Source organism: Nyctereutes procyonoides, unplaced genomic scaffold, assembly GCF_905146905.1.
Source record: "Nyctereutes procyonoides isolate TBG_1078 unplaced genomic scaffold, NYPRO_anot_genome, whole genome shotgun sequence".
NCBI lineage: Eukaryota > Metazoa > Chordata > Mammalia > Carnivora > Canidae > Nyctereutes > Nyctereutes procyonoides.
Window position 1 is genome coordinate 30,339,880 of NW_026575120.1, and position 26,505 is coordinate 30,366,384.

Sequence of the window (26,505 nt, forward strand, 5' to 3'; positions counted from 1 at the left end):
GCAGTTAGGCAAAGGCAGCCATAGATGATATATAAGCAAATAAGTATGTCTGTGTTCAAGTGAAACTTTATTTACAAAAACAGGCAGCAATCTGGATTTGGCCCTTAGATCAGAGTTTGCTCATTTCTCTGTAACACTGAAGTTGCAATATTGGCTTGTCTAATAAACTCAGTTCTATTTCTTTCTCCTTGAGATTTTAAGATCTAAAATAATGATATGTATGATCAAATATAATACTTACTTTGGGGCTCAACATTTCCAAAAATATGATTCAGAAATTTTTCTGATTTAAAGATATTGAAGGAATAACAAGACTTAGAAAAGCTATGTGTAGATAAGGGAATGAGAAAGAAAGAGGTTGAATGAAATTCTCTAAAAGAAAAAGCAGAGTCTCTGTAGTAAATTTGTACCTTGGGCAAGAGGCTTAGACTTATTATGAAAATTAGGAATCATTACTTGTATACATGCAAACAAGAACTAATTTAGATTATTAAACTGAAAGGGGATTCTACAAAATCTTTTAGCCATCAGAGGTCATCCTTCACCAAAAATGTTCCAGGATTATTCTCTCTAGCCCTAATGCCAGTCCCAAGACCCTGCTTGATTTCCAAACTGTGGAAGTGAAAGAGAAGACTGCATAGTACGGTTTTCTCTGGTTCATTCATAATTCATTCAGCACATATCATTTGAGTACCTTTAGTAGCAGTCACTGTATCCAGTAAGCATAGGAATACAATAATTAATATTTTCTGAAGATCCATGTTCTTTAGTAGGTTCAGTTAAAAGGGTATACAGAACAAACAATAATTAACATAGTTGTATGGGTTCTAAATAAATTATTTTCCTACTTAAAACATGACATAGGAATAAAACTTAAAAAGCAATATACAAATATGTTAAGGAATCATACAACCATGTAAAAGTAATAGACTGCGATAAGAATCAAGAAAAAGTCATATTTGGTTACAGTAGAGCAGAGAATCAGTGCTATAGAACATCAAATTCAAAGTGGAAGATAATGGGAACATAATGCCTTCTCTGAGTGCTTACTCTCTGTCAGGTATGGTCCTACAAAATGAGATACTATGCATGTAGAGATGCATGCTGTTTAATCTCATGTCTACCCAGGTAGGCTTTATCTCCATTTTATATGTAGAGAAATGAAAATGAAGCAACTTGACTGAAATCCTACAGTTAGCCAGTAGAAGGGCAAGATTTAATCAGACTGATTCCAAAAGAGTATTCTTTGCCATCAATTGCACTGAAAGTTTTTAGAACTACAAATGAAGTACATAGATGGAAAAAATTGAAGATTATTACAATATATAAAGCATTGAGATTGAACCAGCAAAAGATAGGGAAGAGCATACAAGTTTGAACTGATAAATAGAAATACAAATTTTCACAACTGAAAAGAACATCCAAAATTGGAAATGGAGGGTCCTCACATTTTATTCAAAGCCAGTAAACATAAATGAGGAGCGTGACACATCCTGACTTAAGTGACTAACTATGAAGATTTTCTTTTAGTCTGTATGCTTATGGGCAGAATAGTAACATTAATTTTAAGAGGTTAAATCATCTTACCTTTAGATTATTTTCTGTGATAGTACTGGAAAACAGTGAAACAGGCAATTCTGTTAGGAATAAAACATATATTCAAGTTGTCACTCATGTATGATGGTGACAGAAAAACAATCTTAAGAAAATGTATACACCACCTCTCTTCCCACTCGATAGATTTCTTCAAAGGTCACACTTAAAATTGTAGGAACTGAGTTAGTTACTCTTTCCTCTCTTTCTTCTCTCCTGCCCCCTCTTTTCCTTTCCTTTTCCCTCTCCCTTCCTATCATGGGTTTATTTACAGATACATACTTTAGGAATGTAAACCATTGGATCCAGACACAAAATATTTCTCAGGCTACATAAGATTTTAGGAATAAATTCCACCTGTTGAACCCTGAATTAGTTTTTTGAAAATGAAACTAATTTTTGATCATATTAATTTTTTTCAAATTGAGATACTACCATAATGTTTTGAATGGAGTTTTTAAGTTTTGGTAGTCTATCTTCATATAAATGCATGCATTCTGTTAAATTAAAATTTTAATTTTATACCACCAGTAAAAATGTTAATACTTAGCTAATTTCCATCTGAAAATTTCCAAGTGTAACTGATTGATTTAAAACCTTCCAAGACAGAAAAATAAGGTGAGCTTTTAATAAGTAAATCAGCTATATAAAACTAATTTAAATGACTGAAGTAGCCATTTTGAAAAAAAAAAAAAAAAACTTAGTTAAAAGTTCTGTGTGGTATATCCATGGGGAAGTATACTATAAGAATTCTGCTCTTGGGATCCCTGGGTGGCGCAGCGGTTTGGCGCCTGCCTTTGGCCCAGGGCGCGATCCTGGAGACCCTGGATCGAATCCCACGTCGGGCTCCTGGTGCATGGAGCCTGCTTCTCCCTCTGCCTGTGTCTCTGCCTCTCTCTCTCTCTCTCTCTGTGACTATCATAAATAAATAAAAATTTCTTAAAAAAAAAAAATTCTGCTCTTGGAGGGGAGGAGGTTGGGAGGATAGGGTAACTGGGTGATGGACATTAAGGAGGGTAGGTGATGTAATATGAACACCAGGTGTTATATAAGATGGATGAATCACTGAGCTCCACCTCTGAAACCAGTAATACGTTATATGTTAATTAATTGGATTTAACTACAAGTTTTAAAAATTTCAGTTCTTAACTGTCATGGGCTTTCATTTAAAAACTTTATTAGTAAAAAACGTAGATGTATAACACTTCTGTTAAAAATACAGTTATACATTATGTTTGCACTTAAAATTTTTTTCATTCACGTTTTGATTTTCATTAGTTCTGTGTGATACTGATAAGTAAATTAATGAAAATGAACTTGTAATTTGAATATATCCTTCCAAAACCTTGAATAGTTCTCTAAGAATCCCAGAGACAGAAAAACATAGTCATTCAGATAACTATGTTAAAAATACAGAACTTTATTTTTTCATCCTTAAACAAAGTAAGTGTGTTTTGTTTTTTACTATGAACAATTTCTTCTTCCAAAGAAAACTTTTTGCCAGATTCTCAGGCATCATTACCATTGAAGTATGTTGAAATTATTAGCATTTGTCGTAATTTTGTCAGTGAAAATAACCCAGTTGGGAACATGTGTGTGGTGACTGATCCTGGTAGATTTTAGAAGGTGATTACTTTGGTCAGGATCAGCCTAGTAAGGATTTTAAATAGTAGTAAGAAACTATTCTTCAAAACAATTTAAAATGTTTTCTGTGGATGCATTATTATTTATTTACTAAATAGGTGCACATTAAGTGAATGTTTATGATGCGTATTATTATTGTTCATTATTTTGAAATGCATTCATATTTATAATATTTAAAGTTTGATGCATTTAGTGTGTCATACCTTTCCTGTTAACTTTGTAGAAAATATATAGAATTAAGAACAAGTTGATTATATATTTCTCAGACATTCTACCTTTCTGTTGTGCCATCTACCTTATTATCATCTTTTTGGTTTCCTTTCTTCCACATTGGTAAATTATACATTTGAATCCACTGCTGTGTTGTCATTTCTAACTCTGGTACTTTTTATCTGCTAATGTCACCGGTACAATATTATGTAATTTTTTTTTGGCAAAGTTGTACCCTAAGGCAAGGACTTGTAACCTCGAGGGGCAGGGGAGAGAGGACAGAGGGGCACTTGTAGGAAAGGAGGGCCCCTAGCATTCATCCAATCCTCAAAAGGCTCCGTCATTATAAAAATATTAAATACCACAGTCTTAGGGAAATTCTGAACTCACAGTAGGGAAAGGTAGTACTTAGCTGTAATTTAATTCCTAGGAACATTGACTCAACTAACTATATAGAATTTGTTAAATACAATAGTTTTACTGCATGCTACTATCAGTTAGGTGTCCAGGATTAATTTACATGCTGTGCTACAAAATAGTCACACGTATGCTAATTTAGTCTATTCTTTGTTAAGTGGCTTTTGAGGACACTGGTTTCTTGTGACAGTACAGTATGTACTTATGCATTAGAACTCAGTTGCAGCAGCATATAGGTATCTTGGAGATCAGAGGAAGCAAATTACGTGTGTATTTTCACCTAAAAAAAGTCCTAAGACAGAGTTCTCTGCAAGAGTCACATGACCATTTCATTTGGAAATATTATAAAGAATGTTATCTCAATCTGAATGTTTATTATTCAAATGAACCTAATGTGTAGTAGAGACCTGTAAGAAATACTAGATCTAGTAAATATTCCCACCAAACCACACTTTGGAGATGCATATGAAAGATTTTTGCCATTAAGGACAGGAAATCTGAAATTGTTGAAAGTATATACATATTTGCAGGTATATTTTTATTCCATATTAAAACCATTTAGAGTGGATAAGGCATATATTGAAAAAAGCTGGGAAATCTGATGAAAGGAGGAGGTAGAAAAGTAGAAATATAAAGTAAACTAGACTAAGTAAACTGACTACTCCTCTCTCTTTGGACTGTGGTTGTTAGAAATAAAACACTTCATATCACAAAGCCCCTTCAGAGGATTTTTTTAAGTTATCATTGTACCTAATTTTTTGTGCCTTATTTGCCTTAAACTTTCAGAAGCTGTTCTTACAATGATGTAGTACTAGCAGCCCAGCAGAAGAAAAATTAACTCTCTGGACCATATAAATGATTAAAATGACAGATCCCTAGAATATAGATAAAGCAAACCAAAGACCTACTACTTGTCCTGTATTACAAATAAACGTAACAATATTCTAATAGCCACCATGTAATTTTATGACTTGCTGGGTGCTTTGTCTACATTTTCTCATTTAATTCTCATAAACATTTGGCTTAAAAACACTATGGAAGATTGTTTTCACAGGTTAGATAAATGAGAATTGAAGAAATTTAAGTAATATGCCCAGGTTAACCAAGTTAGTAAATGGTAGAGCCAAGATTTGTCTGTAGATCTGTTTGGTTCCATAAAACACTCTCATTTCCATTACATGAATGTGAGGTTTTTGGTTTTGAAAGACTGAGGGAGTAGATAGATGGAGTTTCAATTTTTGTTTGTATGACTTGGCACATACCTGGTGTCAAAAGTGAAACTTTTAGAACCACAGTGACCATAGTCCAGCTCATGCTATGTGAATTACAGCTGTTAATTTTCCTGATGAACTTGTGTCTTTTTGTCCACTTCTGTACATTTCTACCATGTAGAATAATGTCTCGCTTTTAGCGGGAGCTCAAGAATATTTGAATAAATTGACCAAATAAATTGCTAGTGAGTGAAAAAAAATCTTTAAAGCTTTAAAAGGTCTTACTTATAAAGATCTAGAGCTGTGCATATGATAGTAAGTGTTTACATAGAAAGAGCTTGGAGTTATATTCTCTCTCCAGAAGATGAAATCAAAATCAAATTAAGGAGTGTCAGCTTGAGCTGAAAGGCAACGTTTGGAGACTAAATGACAGGAAAAAGAGTATCCAAAATCTGAACAGGAAATGAAGTGTTAACAGAGACAGAGACCAAGAACCAGTTCACCTTCATCTTGGCCTTAGCAAACTGACGGAAAAGGGATCTGAATCTGGGAAGGTGGAGAGGGACTGTAACATTGTCTTGGGATTTGACTAGTCACCCAGTGTACATTAGGGATGTTCCGTGTTCTTAAAATGCTTTTAACTGCTTCTACAGTGTAATACAAAAGATAAGGAGATTAAAAAAAAATAGATGACAAGCCACTTTGAGTTAGTCATGTAAAAAATCATTCCAGGCTTCATAATTTAAAAATAAGTTATTTAAATCATTATAAGACTTTACATTTGCTACAGAACATTGCTTATTATTTCTTTTATAATTTGTTACTCAAGAGGAAACAATCAAATTATTACACAGTATCACCAAAGCCAGGTATTAGTTTGCTGGTTTTTGCTTAAAATGAAAGATGAACACCTACTTTGGCTCCTAGACTTTGATTCAAAATATTAAGACTTATTTTTTAAACTTAAGGCTTGGAGATTTACTGCAGTTCTAAAAGTGCTGTACACTGAAAATTCTTGTTTTCATTCTGAATGCTCATTTTTATAAGGATGTATTTTGAATAGGTTTGTGAATAATTAGTCTAAAAGAAATAGCGGACTCTGCGTGTGTGTGTGTGTGTACATATATTATAAATACTGGGGGGGGGTGTTTCTCAAGCATTGAAAACTCTGTTAAATGAACTTTTTTTTTTTTTTTAAAGATTTTTATTTATTTATTCGTGAGAAGCAGAGACATAGCAGAGGGAGAAGCAGGCTCCCTTTGGGAGCCTGATGTGGGACTGAATCCCAGGACCCCAAGGTCATGACCTGAGCCAAAGCCAGATGCTCAACTACTGAACCACCAAGGCGCCCCTGTTAAATAAAATTTTATTATTAATTTATAAAACTAGAAAAATAGATCTTAGAATTTGAATTCAGATGTTCTGAGGTTAATTTACTTTGGAAGCAAGATGGATTGGATGATGTTTCTGTACAGTTTTTCTTTAATGGATTTTTAAATTCATAAAAATTACCATTACCTTTTAGCTAGTATGGAAAGTTACCAGAATTAGTATACTAAAAATTTTTGTTGTTGCAAGATCTAGGCAAACTAATAAATGTTTTCAAAGTCTAATGTGAAATAAAATAATAGGTTTTAAAAAGCCATGTAACTTTAAATTAATTTAACCATCTCACAGAAGAAGCTGTGGTTTTCCAGTTTTTGGTCTATTCATAAGTAATATTCTTACCTTTAATATAATAGTTTAATACTTTATTTTCAAAATAATGATTTTCCAGTATTGAGGTCTTCTTTGCTTCATCGGTAATTTAGGACATTTACTATTGGTTTTGGTGTGTGTGTGTGTGTTTGTGTGTGTGTGTGTTTGTGTGTTTTGTGTTTTTTTTTTAATTTTTATTTATTTATGATAGTCACAGAGAGAGAGAGAGAGGCAGAGACACAGGCAGAGGGAGAAGCAGGCTCCATGCACCGGGAGCCCGACGTGTGGGATTCGATCCCGGATCTCCAGGATCGCGCCCTAGGCCAAAGGCAGGCGCCAAACCGCTGCGCCACCCAGGGATCCCTGTTTTGTGTGTTTTGTGTGGGTTTTTTTGTTGTTCCTTTGGGGGTTTTTGACCTATTTTGTGTTTATATAAAGTTTTGGTATTGATTTTTAGTTTTACTGTATTGGAATTAGAGAATAGTTTCCATAAGGTTTTGAACTTTAGAATGTGTTGAGGTTTTCTTGGGTCTGTCATAGTCAACTTTCGTTAATCACTGAAAGTTAAAGGTGTAGTTTCTATAAAGTACAAAGTTCAATATATATTAATTCAGTCAACCTGCCAAAGACTGAGATTATTAAGACAGTCTCCCACTACAGTGCTATTTTTGTCAGTTATTTTCAGTTAGATACATGACTAACATACACATTTTTTTTATGTAAAATGAACATCTTTTTCACGTGTATTTTTCTTTGCCTTGAATTCAACTTTATCATATTAAAACTCATTAATTTTTTAGATATATGTGCCTGATATATTTTTGCCCATTCGTTACATTTTTCACATTTTCTTACATTATTTTGTTTTGGGGTGTGTGTCTCATTGGATTTTTGTTTGCTTTTCTTTTTGTCAGTGTTATTTAACAAAATCTAAGATTCATTCTATATCTTTAAATTTGATAGTTAAACCTATTCACATTTGTTGACATAACTGATGAGTTTAAATTTTCATTAGACTTTGAATTTATTTTGCTTAAACTTACTTTCATTTTGTATTTTTTTTTTTTTTTAGCCATAGGGATTTATTTTCTCAGTTTCCTTTTCTGTGAGTTGTAAGGTATTCATTTTTTTAGTTCTATCAGAACTTAAAGTTCATCAGAAAACAAGTGTTTGAATCTAAATTTTCCAAGCAGTAGCCTCTAGTTGTATTTTTTCAAAACAAGTGTGTTATTTCAATTGATTATAAAAGTAATGGATGCGGGAAACCTGGGTGGCTCAGCAGTTAATGGTCGTCTGCCTTCAGCCCAGGGCGTGATCCTGGGGTCCAGGGATCGAGTCCCACATCAGGCTCCCCACAGAGAGCCTCTGCCTCTGTCTCTCTGCCTCTCTCTGTGTGTCTCTCATGAATAAATAAATAAAATCTTTTTTTAAAAAAAAGTAATAGATGCTCATTTTTAACAAATATAACGTTGAAATTCAGAAAGTGAGAGTATTTTCATAGTCCTGGTCTCTAAAGATGACTCCTAATAAATTTATTGCATATTTTATATGATTATAGATAAGCATAGTCTTCTAAGTTTTGAAGTAAGTGGAATCATCTCTGCTTTATTCACTCAACAGCATGGTCCTCTCCCCATGTCAACAGTATGGAATTTGGGCAAGTTACCTTCTTGGGGCCTCGGTTTCCTTGTACGTGAATAGTAGTACTAATTTCCTAAAGCTTTGTGATAATTAAATGAATTAACACTTGGTAATTACTTGTAACAGTGCCTAGCCACATGGTAAACATTCAAGAAGTATGTTATTTTCATCTTAAATGATTCTGTGTAGTGTTTCATGGAGGATATGCCATCATTTATTTAAAAGTCACTGTGTACAGCATTTAATTGTGATTGTGTCACTTAAGACCCTATTTTGGGTAGAATCTAGTGGAGTTTTATTTTCTCACCTACTTTCTGTTTCATATAAATATGTGATTGTATGTGCTTGTTAAATTCTATGTCTTCTCTCTCAAGACTTATTTTTGATATCTCTATTATTTAATTTTTAAGCATATTTGCTTAACTAAAAGTTTAATTGGCTTTTCATCATTAGTTCTTTTATGCCAAAGCTCCCCGTTCTTGTGTTCTAATTTTGAATTAAGGCAACAGTTCTCAAAGTGCTGTAGATGTATTAGATCCCTGGGGGCCCCAGGGACCTCTTCAAGACATCCATTAGGTCAAGAGTTGTAATGTTAACAGAGTATGAAGTTCATTGCTACAGTGACAGATTCCACATTGTAAATAATCTTTAACAAACCGCCACTTGTTGAGTTTTAGTGTAATGTCAAAGAAAATCCATAATTAGCTGAAAAGGCTATTAAGAGCATATTAAATTTTTTACCTGTTCAGCTATATATCTGTGGAAGGCCAAATTTTCTTCATATATTTCGGCCAAAATGACACATCAAAACAAATTGAGTATGGCAGCAGATATGAGAAGTCAGCCGTCCTCTATTAAAGCAGATGTTTAAAAGATTGCAAGATATATATATGTGTGTGTATGTGTGTATATATATATATATATATATATATATATATATATATATATATATATAATGCAGTGTCACCCTTTACCTTTTAGGGGAGACAGGAAGAGGAATAGAGTTATTTTTTATTTTTAAAAATCTCATTTATGGGGGATCCCTGGGTGGTGCAGTGGTTTGGCGCCTGTCTTTGGCCCGGGGCGCAATCCTGGAGACCCGGGATCGAGTCCCACGTCGGGCTCCTGGTGCATGGAGCCTGCTTCTCCCTCTGCCTGTGTCTCTGCCTCTCTCTCTCTCTCTCTCTCTCTCTCTCTCTCTCTCTCTCTCTCTGACTGTCATAAATAATTAAAAATTTTTAAAAAAATCTCATTTATGTTAACATGCAGTGTGTTTCTTTTTGTTACTTCTAAATGAATTAATAAATATTTAAAAGGCTTTCTGCTTTTTTTTTTGTTTATAATGGTTCTATTATAAACAAAAAAAAACCACTTTTGGGATGCTGAGACTAAGTGTTGGAAAATTTACTGGGTTAGAAATCTTAAGGTACTGCTCACCTTCTCCTCCTCCCATCTTGGGAGCATCAGTGGTGTATTTTCTGATTTGCTGGTACCCAAAACTGCCTTTGCCTTACACATGAACGTTGATTTGCTTGGTGTGGAATGCATGAGTCATACTTTATTCTCTCTCAGGTGCAGATCAGAGATTCTCAACCTTCTGCCTACCTCCAGCATATTTAAAGGACACCTCATACATCTCCCATTGGTGTCGGTATCAGCAGCTCTCCTCAGAGACATATACCTCATCCCCAAGTCCTCTCCAGAGAGCATTATTTTAGAGAGTTTCTTTCTCTTGTCCCCTGGAATTCAGTGTTGAGAAAGAGACCAGGCTAATTTAATTTTCTTTAGAGTTAATTTTTTATTTTTTTACTTTTGTTTTATCCTTGTAAAACAGAAATTGCAAAACTATACTAATAGCAGCAGAAGGGGTTGGGGGGCAGTTCTATTGAATTTTGTCAGCTTTTACCTAAGAGATCTGTAGGTTCAGGTCTTTTTTAAACCCAAAAAAGTTTACTTTTATAACTTTTTTAGTTCCCCTTGTTCTGACCAGGTATTATTTATAGATTTTAACTTTACTGTCATTATAACATTTTAATCATTTTTATTTATCACTTCAGTATTCTGGGAGAATTTCTTAAGGTTATTGTCAATTCTTTATTTAATTCAGTTTTCTCAGTCTAGAGTTGGTAGTGTTACCCAGCTCTACTGACTTTGGTGCAGATTTTAATCTTGCAATTGCCATTTTAATTCTCCGGCTGTATTTCTGAGCCAGCTTCCTAGTCCCATCAGCCTGGATCTCAGTTTGTTCACTCTACAAGGTTGCTTATTTTTCTCTTAAGATACTTTTTTCATAGAAACCATGTCTTTTGGATTCCATGTTGCTCACTCTGTGAATGCTTTCTAAAATTAAGTTCTTGAGTTTTCAGTATTTTTCTTTTCCTTTCTTATTGTTTTCTTACACCCCATTATTTTTCTTCTGTTACTTACCCTTTAAAGGGGAAAGCTGTCAAGATTGAGGGTATGCAAACAGATAGGACGTGAGGATTGCTCCTGACCACACGTACCATCTGCCTTGTACTAGAAGAATTCTAGTTTCTGGTTACTTTGTTGGCCTGATGTGATAAGTTTAGTATTCTCTATTGCCTAGTTCTAAAAGACTGCTTAAAAAAATTCTAACTTCAGGCAGGAATGTGCCCTAGGTCTCTCTGTAAGTCTGTTGCCACAGAAAGTGGTTGATGTTCCATGGATGGAGAAATAGTGGAGCACTTTTGTTTTATTCTGACAGGAGCAGATTCTGCATCTAAGAAGAGACAGTGGGAGAAAAGAAACTTTTTATTTTATAACCTTTTCCCAAAGGTGATAAATGACTGAACAAGAGAGTGGTTTATTTTTCTCTCTTGTAAGAGAAACCATGAAGTAGGCAGTCCATGCCTGGTACAGTGGCTCCATGGTCATAAGGTACTTAAGCTCCTCCATCCTTTGTGAATCACTTCTATGTTCAGGGTCACCTCATGGTCCAAAGTGGCTGCTGGAGTTTCAGCCACCATTCTCGCATTCAAACAGGAATAAGAGGAGAAGCATATCTTCCAGTAAGTCCTCGAGGCACCATTCAGCTTGTGTTCTCACCTCTTGACTACTTCTAGGTACTGAGTTGCTGGGAAATGTGTGGGAGTGGGGCACATTGCCAACTTAATAAAGTCAAAATTTGTTGATAAAGAAGGATAGAATGGTGATGCAGTAGGTAGTATCTTTGCTACAGTGGCACTATATATGGTAATGTGCAAATAGATCACAAGGGCATGCTTCCATAACACCATAGATAATGAATGTACAAGTAGTTGGCCAATATACTTGGTTTTCTGAGCTTGTTTTCTTTTTTTTGGTTTTCTTTTTAGACAGAGCGAGCACACCGCATGCACATGCAATCACCGTAGGAAGGGGGCACAGCACAGGAAGTCAAAGGAGAGAGAATCTTAAGCTGACTCCACACCCAATTCAGAACCCAACACAGAGCTCAGTCTCACAACCCTGAGATCATGACCTGCACCAAAATCAAGAGTTGGATGCTTAACTGAATGAGCCACCTGAGCGCCCCGTTCTGAGCTTTTTGAGTTGTTTTTTTCAGTTTGTTTTCATGGAAGTTGAGACAGGCACATTAGGAATGTGTCCCTGAGAATATATTGCTTATACTGGAGGACAGTTTGCTTTCCTTTTAGTTTGTGGACACAATTCAGATGAAGTGAGAACTTCCAGACATTTAGTGTTAGCATTAAGATTTAATGTGTTCCTACTGGCTTTAACTTATCTAATATCTTTATTACATTATTAAAATATGAAATATTCTATTTAGTTTCTGAACTAGAATTGATGGCACACTCACCCATTTTCCATGAGAGTAATGTGAGCAGGTCTTACTTTCAGTGTATTTCACACTTTTGTGTTCTCCAGCTTCAGGATAATCTAATTCTGTACTGCACATTCTAGCATTTTGACCCAGTCATATTTTAGTTTCCATAGCAAAGCCAGGCATAGTCAATGACTGGTAGTGTTTTTCCAAAGCACATAATCAACCCATAGGGTGACCTTCCCCCTTTCATCAAGGCAAGTGGTAAGCCCCCCACCCCATTTTGTGACCCCATTTCAGAGATGTTAAAATATAGGAAAAGGCTATGCTTTGGAATTGATGAGATATATGATATTGTATGTTCTATAAAATAAGAACTTTAATGGTACAGGGTATTTGGTATTAATCCATGTGTCCAGAATTAGGAGAGTATTTAGGTAAACTATGGCACACCTTGACAGAATATTATGAAGCTTTCAAGAATGGCACAAGATATCTCAATGTTAAATTATTAGTGTGATGATAATTTTTTAAGTAACTACTTTCATTGAGAAAATTAAGCAGAAATACAGCAAGGTAGTAATAATGGTTGTATTTTTTTTAATGGTTGTATTTTAGATGGCAGGACTGTATAGAAGAAAAATCTCTTATTTTCCAAATCTTATTTAATGAACATATTACTTTTTAAATGTAAATGTATTCATGGTGGCCATGGGGTTGTTTGTAACACATAGGAAGAGATCAATTAGAAATAAATCCTGCTGTGCTAATCCCCCCCCCCTTTTTTTTTTTGCAGTTCCTAGACCATCAGATAAAGGAAATCTTAATCATTTCATTGAAATTTTTATGCTTTAATGTTATGCTTGAGGGAATGATGGTAAAGGATGGTTGGATAAGAATGTAATGAACTAGATTCAAGACTGTTTGAATGGTAGTACCCAGAGATATACTACCTATTTCTTTATGTAGTGAACTGAAGGAAGTTTCCTAAATTCTGGTGGGGCTCATTCTCATCTTTTCTTACTTTCTAATAAATGTCCTAGATCACCATAATGAAGATACATGAGGTACAACTAGAGGGAGGTTGGGGATCAGAACTAACAAATTCCTTTTAATAAATCTAGAAAGAAATTAGCAGCCTGGAAAAATAAGATGACCATTATAAGTTGAAATTTAATAGCCATTAATGTAATGGCTCTACATGTTTACTCAGAAAATCAGTCATTGAAGTTCTGGAGAACAGCAGATCATATAAAAAAGATTTCATCTTATAATGTGATGTGGCTGCTAAACATAATTGGTAATCTAACATGAAAATAGGGACTGCTTATTCCGTATGTTCCCAAGGGGTAGAACACAGAACTGGTAAACAGTGGATTTTCTAGCATTTAAAGTAAGAATGAGGTGATAGTAAGATCTTGAGTTGCCTTTCATTAGAGGTTCAATTCTAGGTTGGATATCGTATACAAGCAAGGATTCAAACACAGAGGGAGTGGTTGGGTAACACTAAGACTTGATGACGTCAGACACAGCAATAACATTTTTAAAATACCTGTTTATGGAGTGATAGTTATGGTAAGCAACAGAGCAGCACACTTTGTTCCATAGTGTGACAAAGATAGTATAAATGACTGCACTAATTCATTAAATTGGACTGTTTGAACAAGTCACCCATAGATATCATAGGCGGTATATATAAGTAAGGCACTGTTCTTTTTTTAATGGAGTTTTTATTGAAGTACATAAATAACAAATGCCTAATTGAAAAAAGGTGGAATAGAGTAAGAGACATAAACAAGAACTATGAGGATTCAAAGCGGGGAATTATATATCCAGAGTATCAAGGGGATAAAAAGAGTGTCAAGTAAAAGTTTAACAGAGAAAATAGATCTCAGGGAATAAGTGGAATTTCAGTAGATCAAGACATGAATGGAAGTGGGGGAACCATGACAAAGACAGGCAATGATGTGAAGTTTCTCAGAAGTGGGAAAGCACTGATGTGTTGGAAACAGTGTGCATATGAGGTAATGCATATGAAGTAAAATGGCCAGAATGGTAAGTTGGTGTTAACGTGAAGATAACTTGAGCATCATGATGAGGATTCTCTGTTCAACAAAAGGGAGCAGTTGAAATTTTTTGAGTGAAGGAGAAGCGTGGTCGGTCTTACTTCTTAGGAACATTGATTGACTTGATTCACATTTGTTGAATTGTTGAATGTGGAGAAGTTGAGTAGAAGGTTAATTCAGATGACAACCATTGAAGCCTCTGTTAATATTAAGAGGAGCATTTGGCGTTATTGAGTGCTCACTATGTGCCAGGCACCTTACATTATTTCAGCGAAGCCCCACAACCATGTCATGTGGTAGGAGGTTTCCAAATAACATTTCTTGGATTTTCGGGAGGAAATTCCTATGAGAAATCCATATACCATAATAATTAATTTCTCCAGGCATATTCTCTTAGGTACACAGGTGCTATATTCACCCACACTCTCCAGACCACCTTAATGAATACTGTTGTCTTAACATAATATTTTATAACATAAAATAACATAATCAGTTAGCAATCACAAATTATTATTGAGGTTTAAAAGTACCATATTTGGCATTGTGGCAGCAATAAAAGAAGTAGAAGATGTAGTCTCTGACTCCTAAGGTAGACACAGACCCGCAATTTCACTTTTGCGTACCGTTAGCATGCCCAGTACAATGCGAGGAACATGGCTTCTTAGTAAATACTAGCTGATTTATTGATATTAAAGATAGAACTAGACCATTACACCAGTAATTTTCTAGTCAGACAAGAATTTACCAGTATAGCTGAGGCTCTTTGTTACTGAGAACAATGGTACTTGAGAATTGAAGCATAACTAGCTCTCATAAATGCCAGTAATGTCATTTAATTTTCAAAAAGTTGGAAAACTGTCCAGTGTCCAACCCTAAAATGTCATCATGCTTCAACATTGGAATAAATGATATTGTTTATTCAGTTCTCCCCTTAACGTAGAACTCACTGACTTATTGTAAATTCGTTGTGCATTATCCCTTTCTTTTTTTTAATTCTAAGAATAATTCTGATTAGGACCAGAGAAGAGCCAGAGAAGGTAGTCTGCAGTTGTTAAAATATAGAGTAATTTTACAACTCTTCTTCGGTTCCATTTGATTTAGAATTTCACGTAGACTTTCTTCTCCCATCATAATCTAACCCCCTTATTGGATAGGCACAAGAGTCAACCCGTCCTGAAGTATTTCATAGTCACTACAGTAGTCCTGGATAGAGTGTGTTTAAACTGCTCACCAGAAAATATTGTCGAGTTTATAATACCTACAATATTATGTATCTGGAATATGCCATATTTGAAAAAAATAAGGTTAGCTTAAAAACACCTTAAAAATCTGTGTTGTGTATTTAACAACCAACAGGCTTCATGTTGCAATAAAGGAAAGTATAATGAAACTGGATAAATTACTCTGTTAAAAGAGAAAGATGAAACTAGGCAAGCCTTGATGTGATGACAAATTAGGTTTGTCAGTCTGTGTTACTTCAGCTGTACATAGCAAAGAGAAGCTGTGTGCAGTCATTTATGACCTACATGATTATTTACATACACATCATGAAGAGAAACATTCTCAAAAACATACAATGTTACTGTATAGTGATATCTTTAAAAAACATATGTATACTTTATCCCTAAGGAAGCATTTGTTATTCCAAAAAAAATTTATAGTCAAGGTATTTCAATGTAGATATTATTAGAGGACTGTATGAGGATGACTAAACTTATCAGCTGTTTAAATTATATATAATGAAAATCTGGAATCATAACCAAGATTCCCAAAATTTGTTTTAAACACCTGGTGGACACGAATAAGTCAGGAGAGGAAACAGAAGCGATAGTCAACAATGTGATGTCACTGAAGCCAAGAGAAGAGCATATGTTTAAAAAATAAGAATTGATGGACTTTGTCACTTTCTAAGCCAATTAAGGTGAGGACTGAGACAACCTTAGCATTTTGCAACATGAAGTCATTGACCTTAGCAAAAATGGGTATGGTTTAGTGTTGAGGGTAGAAGTCAGATTAGAACAAAAGGTGAGAAATTGGAGATAGCAAATATGGACAGTGCTTTTGGGAAAGTTAGCCATTAAAGGGAGGAGGGAGAGCAGTAACTAAAAGGTCTGAGGATGGGTCTAAGAAGAGGTTGTTGTGTTGCAGTTGGCTTATTTAGTGGAAAAGTTGTGCATGGCATGTACTGATGAAAAGGAACCAGTAGAGCAGTAGAGGTTGAAAACAAAGAAAAGGGATAAACAAAGGAGTAAGCTTTCTAAGAAAGCAAGAAAAAATGATATCTAAAACAGGTAAGAGTTTGGCTTCAGATAGGAAGAGAGGATTTGTTGGTTGTAGGTAAGTGTGGTGGAGGGAAGTTCCAGAGGGAGTGGCTGTCTGAAGCAGTCTTCTGTGTAGAGAGTGTATGATGAGATTATCTGCTGAGATCGAAAGGGAAGGAAGAGATAGAGAAGTCTTAAATCTATAAAAAGTGGAAGTAACTTTAAAATAGTGTCTGTGGCATGTGGAAAAGCAAGAGAAAAAGGAAAACATGGCACGTAATGCTAAGGGACCCCTGGAGATTGTACATCTTTCTTTGATCCCAGAATCTGGGAGACAAAATTAGGCTTAGATTTTTCTCTGTACTGGTAATGTTTCATTAAGTTAGAATCAAAATTACAGAATAAGTGTCTAATGTCCACTATGATGATGTCACTAATGCTTAGAATATGGGCAGAGGGTAGGAAGAAAGGAACTAGATAGAGCACTATCTTCCTTCCCTATTTCATCACCATTACTGCAGTTACCACCTATCAGAACCACTGAAAACCTGTTGAAATTGTCATTCAAATCCCCTACATCAGTAAACACACCATTGACCTCAAGTTACTGCTATTACCAGATAACTAAAGTATATTACCCATGTTTACTTGAAATGGAAGGTGTCCTGTATGGCTTACTTCCAAATCTATTACTTGAGCAACCTCTCCATTTCTTCAGCCAACAGCTTTATCGTATTAACATTTACTATATGTCACAAACTATACTTGGCATTGGAGATGCAGAAGTAAATAATAGATACATGGTGCCTGACCTTTCATAGAGAATACAGATACATGCAGTTTTTGAGTACAGTGTGCTAAATGTCAGGACTCCGGGAAATGCATGGTGCTTTGGGCACACTTGCAAGGCTCACATTACTCAGCTGCGGTGGTTAAAGATGACTTTCCATGGGAAGTTGTATTAAAGCCTGCTTCTAAAGGATTAGTAGGAGTTAACAAAGGATAGGGAGGGTAGTGCTGGGGTAGGAATGCTGTGAGAAATGAAATTGTAAGGGTAGTCATCAGATGCTAGACCACTCCAATGAATAGTCATTAGGAGACTTTTTAAAAGGGAATGATGTGATCACATTTTGTGTTTAGCAAGTTCCACGTAGTTGGCAGAGTAAAGAATGGAGTCGGCAAAATAGTGCTAGAAGTTGGGATATTAATAAGGAGGGTTTTTTTCAGCAATTCATACAATTGTTTTGATCTCTAACGCTCACCCAACTGGTTGAGGTCACACTGATCCTTTCTCATCCCACTTTAAAACTGATTCCACGTAATTAGTTGAGGTATAGGATATAGAAGGCAAAAGCTTTTCCTTCAGCACTAGCAGTGAAGGAACCTGACCTCAACTAGCTTTTGCTCCTTAAGTCTCCCATGAAGATTGTTAGTCACCCCTGCCCTCATCTTATCTCAAATATGACTTTGTTAGCAACCCATTTTGTAAGAATAGAGCCACAGAGATTTGATTTCAGGAAAATCTGTTCCTGAGATATAATTGAAATACAAACCACAGATATTTAAAGTGTACAATTTGGTAAGTTTTGGCATGTGAAAAACACCTGTGAAATCACCACCATAATCAAGATAATGAACACATCTGTTACCTTCCCTGTTCCTTTGTAGCCTCTCTCTCCTATAGCCCCTCTTTTCCTCCCAGGCATCCACTGATCTGCTTTCTTTCACTATGCATTAGTGATAAAAGTTTGCATATTTTAGCATTTTATGCCAAAACTATACTTTCTTGATTTTTTTTTTCAGTTTCTAGTAATTGAAATCCAGTAGTCCTGGCCTTCCAACTTGTAGTCCTGGCCTTCCAACTTGTTTGTTTTTTTCAAAGTGGTTTTGGTTAGTCTAGATTCTTTGCATTTTGAGATTGAATTTAGGGTCAGTTTGTGAGTTCCTTAAAAACCTGCTGTGGTTTTGATTGGTATTGCAATGAATCTACACATCAGTTTAGGGAGAATTGACATCTTTACAGTCTTGAATCTTCAAACCCACAAACGGGTATATCTGTTTCTTTAGGTCCTCTCTAATTTCAACAATTTTTAGTAGTTTTCAGTGTATAGGTATTTCATGTTTTTATTAATTTATCACTAAATATTTCATATCTTTGGATGCTCTTGTAAATAATACTGAGCATCTATATGAAATATATATATATATATACATGCATTTGATTTTATGTATTGTTTTGTCCTGAAACACTGCTGAGGTTACTTATTAGTTGTAGCAGATTTTGGTAGAGTCCATAGGATTTTCTGCATAGATGAGAATGTCACCTGCAAATAAAAACAATTTTACTTCTTTCTATTAAAAAATAAGTACTCTCCCCCCCCCCCCTTAATTGCACTGGTTAGAGCTTCTAGTACAGTGTTGAGTAGAATTGGTAGGAACAGAGATGTGTTGTTCCTGATTTTTAGGGGCAAAACATTCGATATGTCACCAATGTAGTATGATAGTTGTGGTTGGGTTTTCGGTGGAAACCCCTTATTAGGTGTAATTTGCTGAGCTTTTATCAGGAAGGACATAGGGTTTTGTCAGATTGTTTTTCATCTACTGAGATGATACGGTTTTTCTTTTTTAGTGGTGGTATAGAAAGAGAATAAGTTTAGATCTCCCTTGTGACTAAGCCACATTAAAAAAGTTATTTAATCTCTTTTAGCTTCAGACTTTTCGTTTATTAAATGGAGATTTTCTCCTTCTAGGTTGGCTTAAAGATTAGAGATTTTGTGTATAGCAGTGCCGAACCCATAATAGCTGGTCAGTAAAGAGGCTTGTTGTATTCGTTATTGTTAGAATCTGTTAATTCTCCATGAATGAAAACTTTTTTTGAGGCCTTAAGTTCATTTTCTAACATGACCCACTCCTCATCCATCACCAAGATTAAGCCCTATTCTTCTGATAAGTATTTGTATAGTACTGAGTTCCTTTATAGCAGTTGTTTGACATTGTTTAATTATGTGGTTGATTAGTGTCTGCCTTCCCAGACTAGATGGTAAGCTCCATGCAATCAGAAGCTCTGTCTGATTTTGTTCACCTTTGTCTTCTGTGCACAGTACCTGTCATATAGCAAGGCTTTAGTAAATGTTGAATGAAATGATTCTTAGTAGCATTACTAACTACCTCGAGATAATGATGTCTGTGTCCATTAAAGTAGCGATGCTTTCCTTGAATTACAGTACATGTCCTATGATTGGCATAAAATCGGTAATTTACCAGTCTTTTGTGGCCACGTCTTGACATTATGCTGACTGAACTCCATAGATACAGAGCACAGTAACATATTTCATGGCAGCATTATTGTCTATTGTTTTCAGTTTGATCATGATCAAATTACCTTCATACTGCATATCTTCTATTGTGCTATTTCAACTTCTTGGTCACTTCAATTTGCAAGAAATATTGTTTCATGACACTCCTAGACTTTTAAGAAAGTAAAACTACCAGGTATCTCATGTCCCATCTTCAGTCTACCATCCATCTGAATATCATTTCATTTGGCTTCTCTTATAAGGGAGAAGATGTCAACCGGACACTAGAAGGTGGAAGAAAGCCTCTTCATTATGCAGCAGACTGTGGGCAGCTTGAAATCCTGGAATTTCTGCTGCTGAAAGGAGCAGATATTAATGTATGTAAAGAACATTGTCATTTTAGAAAAAAATTCCTGTTGTATGCATTGGGTCATTATATTATTTTATAAGTCTATAGAAAACAGTCTGAAATTATACCAAATTTCCTGTAACTTAGAAATATATAGTTGGGATTATTTTTTTTTAAAATAAGCAGAACAAACGTTTTAAAACTATGTATGAGTCGTAAATGGTTATGATGCAGTGGAGGATAGGTCTCTGCAGTCATAGGATAAATCCAAACTGGAGTTTTGGACAAAGGTCAATAGGCAGACGGTCAAACAGGAGTAATTCTCTCCTGGCTCTTGCCTTTTATAGCTTTTCAGAGTTTTGGAAAAAGGTTTAAGCAACCATGACAGCAAGTAAGATCCACTCTACACATTTCAGGGGGACACCGTGTCACCTGGCCCCATTGTGGCAGTCTTTTTACCTCTTCAGCGGCTAATTTCCATCTACTCTTCCCTTCCTGGACCTCACTGGCATCCCTACAGTATTGAGGACTTGGGGTTCAAAGTTAAATACTAGGCAACACAGTAAGTGTCAGAGCCAAGGTTTGAGCCAAGGCCAGAGTCCTGCGCCCTTTGCTTCACTGTGCCGACAACCCAAGGAGACACTGCTATGGGTTTGGGCCTTGGCAGCTAAGTGGCTAGAAACTTGTAGCTGTGAAGCGATTTTGTATAACAAGGCAAATAGGGAAACATTGATAGTTCTCTAAATAAATCTAGAAGAAGAAATGAAAAATAGAGTTGTTGTTTTTTTTTTTATCTCCTTTCATAGGCTCCAGATAAACATCATATTACCCCTCTTCTGTCTGCTGTCTATGAAGGTCATGTCTCCTGTGTGAAATTGCTTCTGTCAAAGGTAAGGTCAATTGCTAATATTTTTTTAGGTTTTTATTTAAAATTCCAATTAACATACACCGTAATATTAATTTAAGGCATACAATACAGTGATTCAGCACTTGCTTACAACACCTGCTGCTTATCACAACAAATGCACTCCCTCATCCCTATCACTTATTTTACCCATCTGCCCACCCTCCCTTCTGGTACCCATCAGTTTGTTCTCTGTATTTAAGAGTCTTTTTCTTGGTTTGCCTCTTCGCCCTCCCCTTTGCTCATTTGTTTTGTTTCTTAAATTCCACATATGAGTGAGATTGTATGGTATTTGTCTTTCTCTGACTGACTCATTTCGCTTAGCATAATACTCTCTAACTCCATCTATGCTGTTGCAGATGGCAAGACTTCATTCTATTTTATGGCTGAGTAATATTCCAGCGTGTGTGCGCGCATGCACACCACTTCCTCCTTAGCCACTCATCATGGACACTTGTACTGCTTGCATAATTCAGCTATTGTAGATAATGCCACTGTAAACATTGGGGTGTGTATCCCTGTGAATTAGTGTTTTTGTATGCTTTAGGTAAATACCTAGTAGTGCAATTGATGAATAATAGGGTAGTTGTATTTTTAACTTTTTGAGGAACCTCTGTACTGTTTTCCAGAGTGGCTGCACCAGTCTACATTCCTACTAACATTGCTTCAGAGTTCTCCTTTCTCCACATCCTTGCCAACAGCTGTTGTTTCTTTTAGCCTTTCTGACAGGTGTGAGGTGTTACCTCATTGTAGTTTTGATTTGCATTTCCCTGATGATGGGTACTGTTAAATATCTTCTCATGTGTTAGTTGGCTATCTGGATATTTTCTTTGGAAAATTGTCAGCACATGTCTTCTGTACATTTTTAGTCAGATTATTTGTTTTTTGAGGTTTAGGTTTTATAAGTTCTTTATCAGATAATGTCATTTGTAAATATCTTCTCCCATCCTATAGATTGCCTTTTAGTTTTGTTGTTGGTGTCCTTTACTGTGCAGAAACTTTTTAATGTAGTCCCAATAGTTTATTTTTGCTTTTGTTTCCCTTGCCTCATTTCTAGACATTTCTAGAAAGTTGCTATGGCTGGTGTCAAAGAAGTTACTGCCTGTGTTCTCTTTTAGGATTTTTATGGTTTGAGGTCTCACATTTAAGTCTTTCATCCATTTTGAATTTATTTTTGTGAATGGTATAAGAAAGTAGTCCAGTTTCTTTCTTCTGCATGTTGCTGTCCAGTTTTTCTAACACCATTTGTTAAAAACACTATCTTTTTCCCTTTGGATATTCTTTTCTGCTTTGTCGCAGATTAATTGACCATATTGTTGTGGGTTCATTTCTGCATTTTCTTTTGTTTCATTGATCTGTGTGTCTATTTTTGGACCAATACTGTACTGTTTTGGCTACTACAACTCTGTAATATAACTCGAAGTCTAGAATTGTGGATGGATTCTTTGTTAAAGCTTTGTGAATAATGCTGTTGGTACTTTGACAGGAATTGCATTAAATATGCAGATTGCTCTGGGTAGTATAGACATTGTAACAATATTTGTTCTTCCAATCCATGAGCATGGGATGTCTTGTCATTTTGTTGTGTCATCTTCAATTTCTTTCATCCGTTTTATAGCTTCAAGATTTCTAGGTATCCTGTTGTTTTTGGTACTAAGTTGCTAATTTTTATTGTTTTTTCCATTACTCTGTTTAAGCTAGGTGTTTGGATGTCGTTTAAGTTGTGTGTGGCATCAGGGACAAAATTTAAAACCAAGGTTTAGAACAAGTGTTATTTTAAATAGCTGGTCCAAAAACTGTTACCAGTTCATGATGAGTAAAGAGTTTGGGCTAGAATATAAATCAATCCAGTCTCCTTCATCAAAAATGTCTTGCTATGAAAAAACAAGTTAGCTGAACTAAGCATTATACTTAATGATGTAGAAAATGTTGTCCTGGACTACTAACAATTTGCAGACTGGTACCACATTCACAACACACTTTGAGTATCCCTACTATGGAATTTGTAAGTTTAATTTTCTGTAGCGCATACTGAGTGAGATGATTAGAGGCAGTTTGCTGTAGATAAGTCATCTTGATATGCTTCAGGTCCTGGTAAGTTTGGAATTTTCTAGTGTTAACTCTTAAATGGAGTTCAAATTCCAGTCTCAACAAATCAGTCAGTTGTAACCATTCTGGCTGTATGAGCTGGAACCTGCAAATGATGGAAGACAAGAAATCTTAATAAAATAAGGCACTAGTATTAATCCCAAACTTATCATTTCATGGCATAATCTAGAAAATATTGTTTATAGCACTTTACTTGGGGTTTTAAAATAGAAGTCCTGCTAAAGAACGATACAGAAAGTAAATGAGTAAATGTATACAAAACATTTTGCCACAGTTCCTGACATAAATGTTCAATAAATGGTAGCTTTTATATTAACTAAGTCTGAAGAGAATTTTATGCTTCATAGGCTAACTCATTTAGGAAAGAATGCTAGCACATTTGTCTCTTACACTTTATTGATAATTTCTTAAAGAAACTGTTCTGAAAGCAGTTAATTTAGGGTATCTAAAACTAGGATTTTTTATTACCCATTCAGTAATAAGTGCTGCATGTTAAGCACTTATTACTGAATTTCTTTAAGTGTGTGGTGGTCATTGGTTTGCGGTGGGTTTTTATTTTGGGAGAGGGGGTATATATCAGTAGTAATTTTAGGTACTACACATTATACTGATATGAATGATGTGGTTCTACCAAAGCCAAAACAAATGAAAATATTATTCTTGGTCACTGTGATGAATCCAGAATCTGTGGTAAGTACCTTTGAAAACCACTGGATCACTTCATCCGGGAGAATATTTTTGCTTACCATTTTCAAAACTGCTTATCACAGGTTATAAGTATTGATTTACAGTTTGTTAGAAATTTGTGTAATTCCAGTATTTATTAGTTAGAACTCTTTATATTGTGTGTAACTAAACCCAGCTCAGATAGCTTAAACAGTAAAGAGATCTTGTTGACTCCCATAACTACAGTTGAGGCACACAGCCTGACCCTGGGCTTATGCCGCATTACCAGGATCTGATTTCTGTTTGCTTCTCAGCTCTGTTTCTCAGCATGGACTTAATTCCCCTGACCTCAACCTATCTGCTATAAGTGTATAGTAAAAGAAACGGTAATAATACTGTCGTGTATATTTGAAAATAGTTGAGAGTAAATCTTTAAAGTTCTCATCCAAGAAAAAGCTGTCTGAGGGGTGATAGATGTTAACTTTATTGTGATAATCATTGTGAGTATATATGTGTCAAATCATTGTGGTCTGCACCTTAAACTAATACAAATGTTATATGTCAATTGTAGCCCAAAAAATAAATTCATAAGTCAGAATAAAAGATAAAAGAACTTTTCCTCCCCTTTCTTTCTTTCCCTGATATTTTTCCACCCAGCTAAGGTTTTGTTCTCTGAAAATAAAAACCTCCATGGGATTCTTTTTAGCTTAGGCTCTGATCATTTATTAAATGAGATGCTCCCAAGCATGCTCTTTTTAGTCATATATCAGACTCTGTATTTCCTTCCAATAAGCCTCTCTTTCCTCACAGGACAAACAAAAAAGTTATTATTATGCTGGAGAAGTCCCAAAGCATGATGCTCCAGGTTATTGAAACGTGACTGTTAGATTCCATTATTTAAAGAATCTTCTGCCTTAATTTGCATGTGCATTAGGCCCTACTATGTTTTCTTAGAAGGGTCCCTATAATTATGTACTCTGTTGCTACATTATTGGTTGTAAGTTGACTCTTAACTGGCTTATTTTTTTTTGTTGTTTTACTTGTGACTGAAATACTGCCCTTTTATTTGTGTGTGAGCCTTGATTTTTTGAAGTTAAGTGACATTCAGAGATGGCTCTGCTAATGGCAGATCAATTGTACCCATGCAGAGCTGTTATTTTAGATGAAAGAGTTTTACCTTTATGAAAGCAGCATAGTAAAATTTAGTTCTGCTTTCTCAAAATTACTTTGATTTTTTATTATTGCATAAGCTTCTTTAATGGATACCCTATGGTTTTGTTAGCCAAATTTTTTTTGGAAATTGATTGTACTCTTTCAGAAATCCTTAGTTGTTAAAACAAGGCTATTCCAGAGTATTTTTGTTGTTGCAATCAGTGTTTGTATTATGAAATCTGGTTCTGCCTTTTATCAAAAGTTAGAATCCTTATGGATTATTATGAATTCATTTTAAAAATACTTAGTTTGAGAAGTTTACCAAATTGACATTTTTAATATATTATCCAGCTGGCATATCCGTAAGTATAGAAAAAAAAGCCAAAATAAACAAAGTTAAAAACTCAATATGATCACCACTAATGGTGGGGAGCCACAAAAACAAAAGAAAGAGGATTACTAGACTATTCAAAATCAAACTGTGCTTACTGGACATGTTTTTGTTTTGATTTTAATGCAATACAAGATGAAGTTTATGATACAAGTGGGAATTTAAAACATTTAGTTTTTGATTGTCCACATAGAAAAGAAGAAACTAACATCTGTAGAGAACATAATATGTACTAAGCACTTTGCTTATATAATCTTTAATTTCTGTCAACCCAAATACATAGGTATAGTCATCTCCATATTATGGATAAAGAAACAATTTGGCTCAGGGAGGCTGAGTATCTACCTATAGTCAAACAAAATATAATGGAATTGAGATTTGTTCCATGATTATGACTCAGAAGTACATGTTCGTTCTACTACTTAAGATTGCATATCATAGAGTCAGGGACAGTTATGAGAAATAGGTTGTGTATATTTCTGTAGGTAAAAGTTATTTGGCCTAATTTTTTGAGTTAGCACTAATAATAAGAGATCAGTAATGTGGAACTTCCACTTCGAGATTGGGGTCTGAGCACATGCTATGGTATCCTACCCTTTTTTGCCTTCCTATGACAGGAAAGAGGTTTTTAAAATGAATCAGTATTTTCTTTGAAATATAAGAAGGGATTCGTTAGAGAAGAAATCTTTTGAATCCTTGAGACACAGAAAGCAGAGGGGATGAGGTTGAAGAAGAAAACATTCCCTGAAATGAGCAAGAGAGTATTGTTAAAAAAAAGATAGGTGATCCAGGGCTGCTCCAAGCCTGAAAGTGGTCAGTACCCTGAGCAACAAACAAGTGAAGATTTGGATGTACTTCAGGAAGAAACAAATTAAACTCAAAGAGAAAAAGAGTGATCATAGTCAAGAAATTAGTATGTGACGGGCAGCCCGGGTGGCTCAGTGGTTTAGTGCCGTCTTCAGCCCAGGGCGTGACCCCAGGGTCCCGGGATCGAGTCCCACATCAGGCTCCCTACATGGAGCCTGCTTCTCCCTCTGCCTGTGTCTCTGCCTCTCTCTCTGTATCTCATGAATAAATAAAATCTTAAAAAAAAAAGAAAAATTAGTATATGAA

General features: G+C 35.3%; 1 protein-coding gene across 1 annotated transcript in view; it reads left to right on the plus strand.

Annotated features, from left to right (window-relative positions):
• MTPN (myotrophin) overlaps window positions 1-26,505 on the plus strand; it is a 53,794-nt gene that overhangs the window by 11,574 nt on the left and 15,715 nt on the right. Inside the window, exons 2-3 of the mRNA XM_055335260.1 lie at window positions 20,085-20,198; window positions 20,977-21,060. Of these exons, the coding sequence (XP_055191235.1) occupies window positions 20,085-20,198; window positions 20,977-21,060 (198 nt within the window). The remainder of the gene's footprint in view (window positions 1-20,084; window positions 20,199-20,976; window positions 21,061-26,505) is intronic.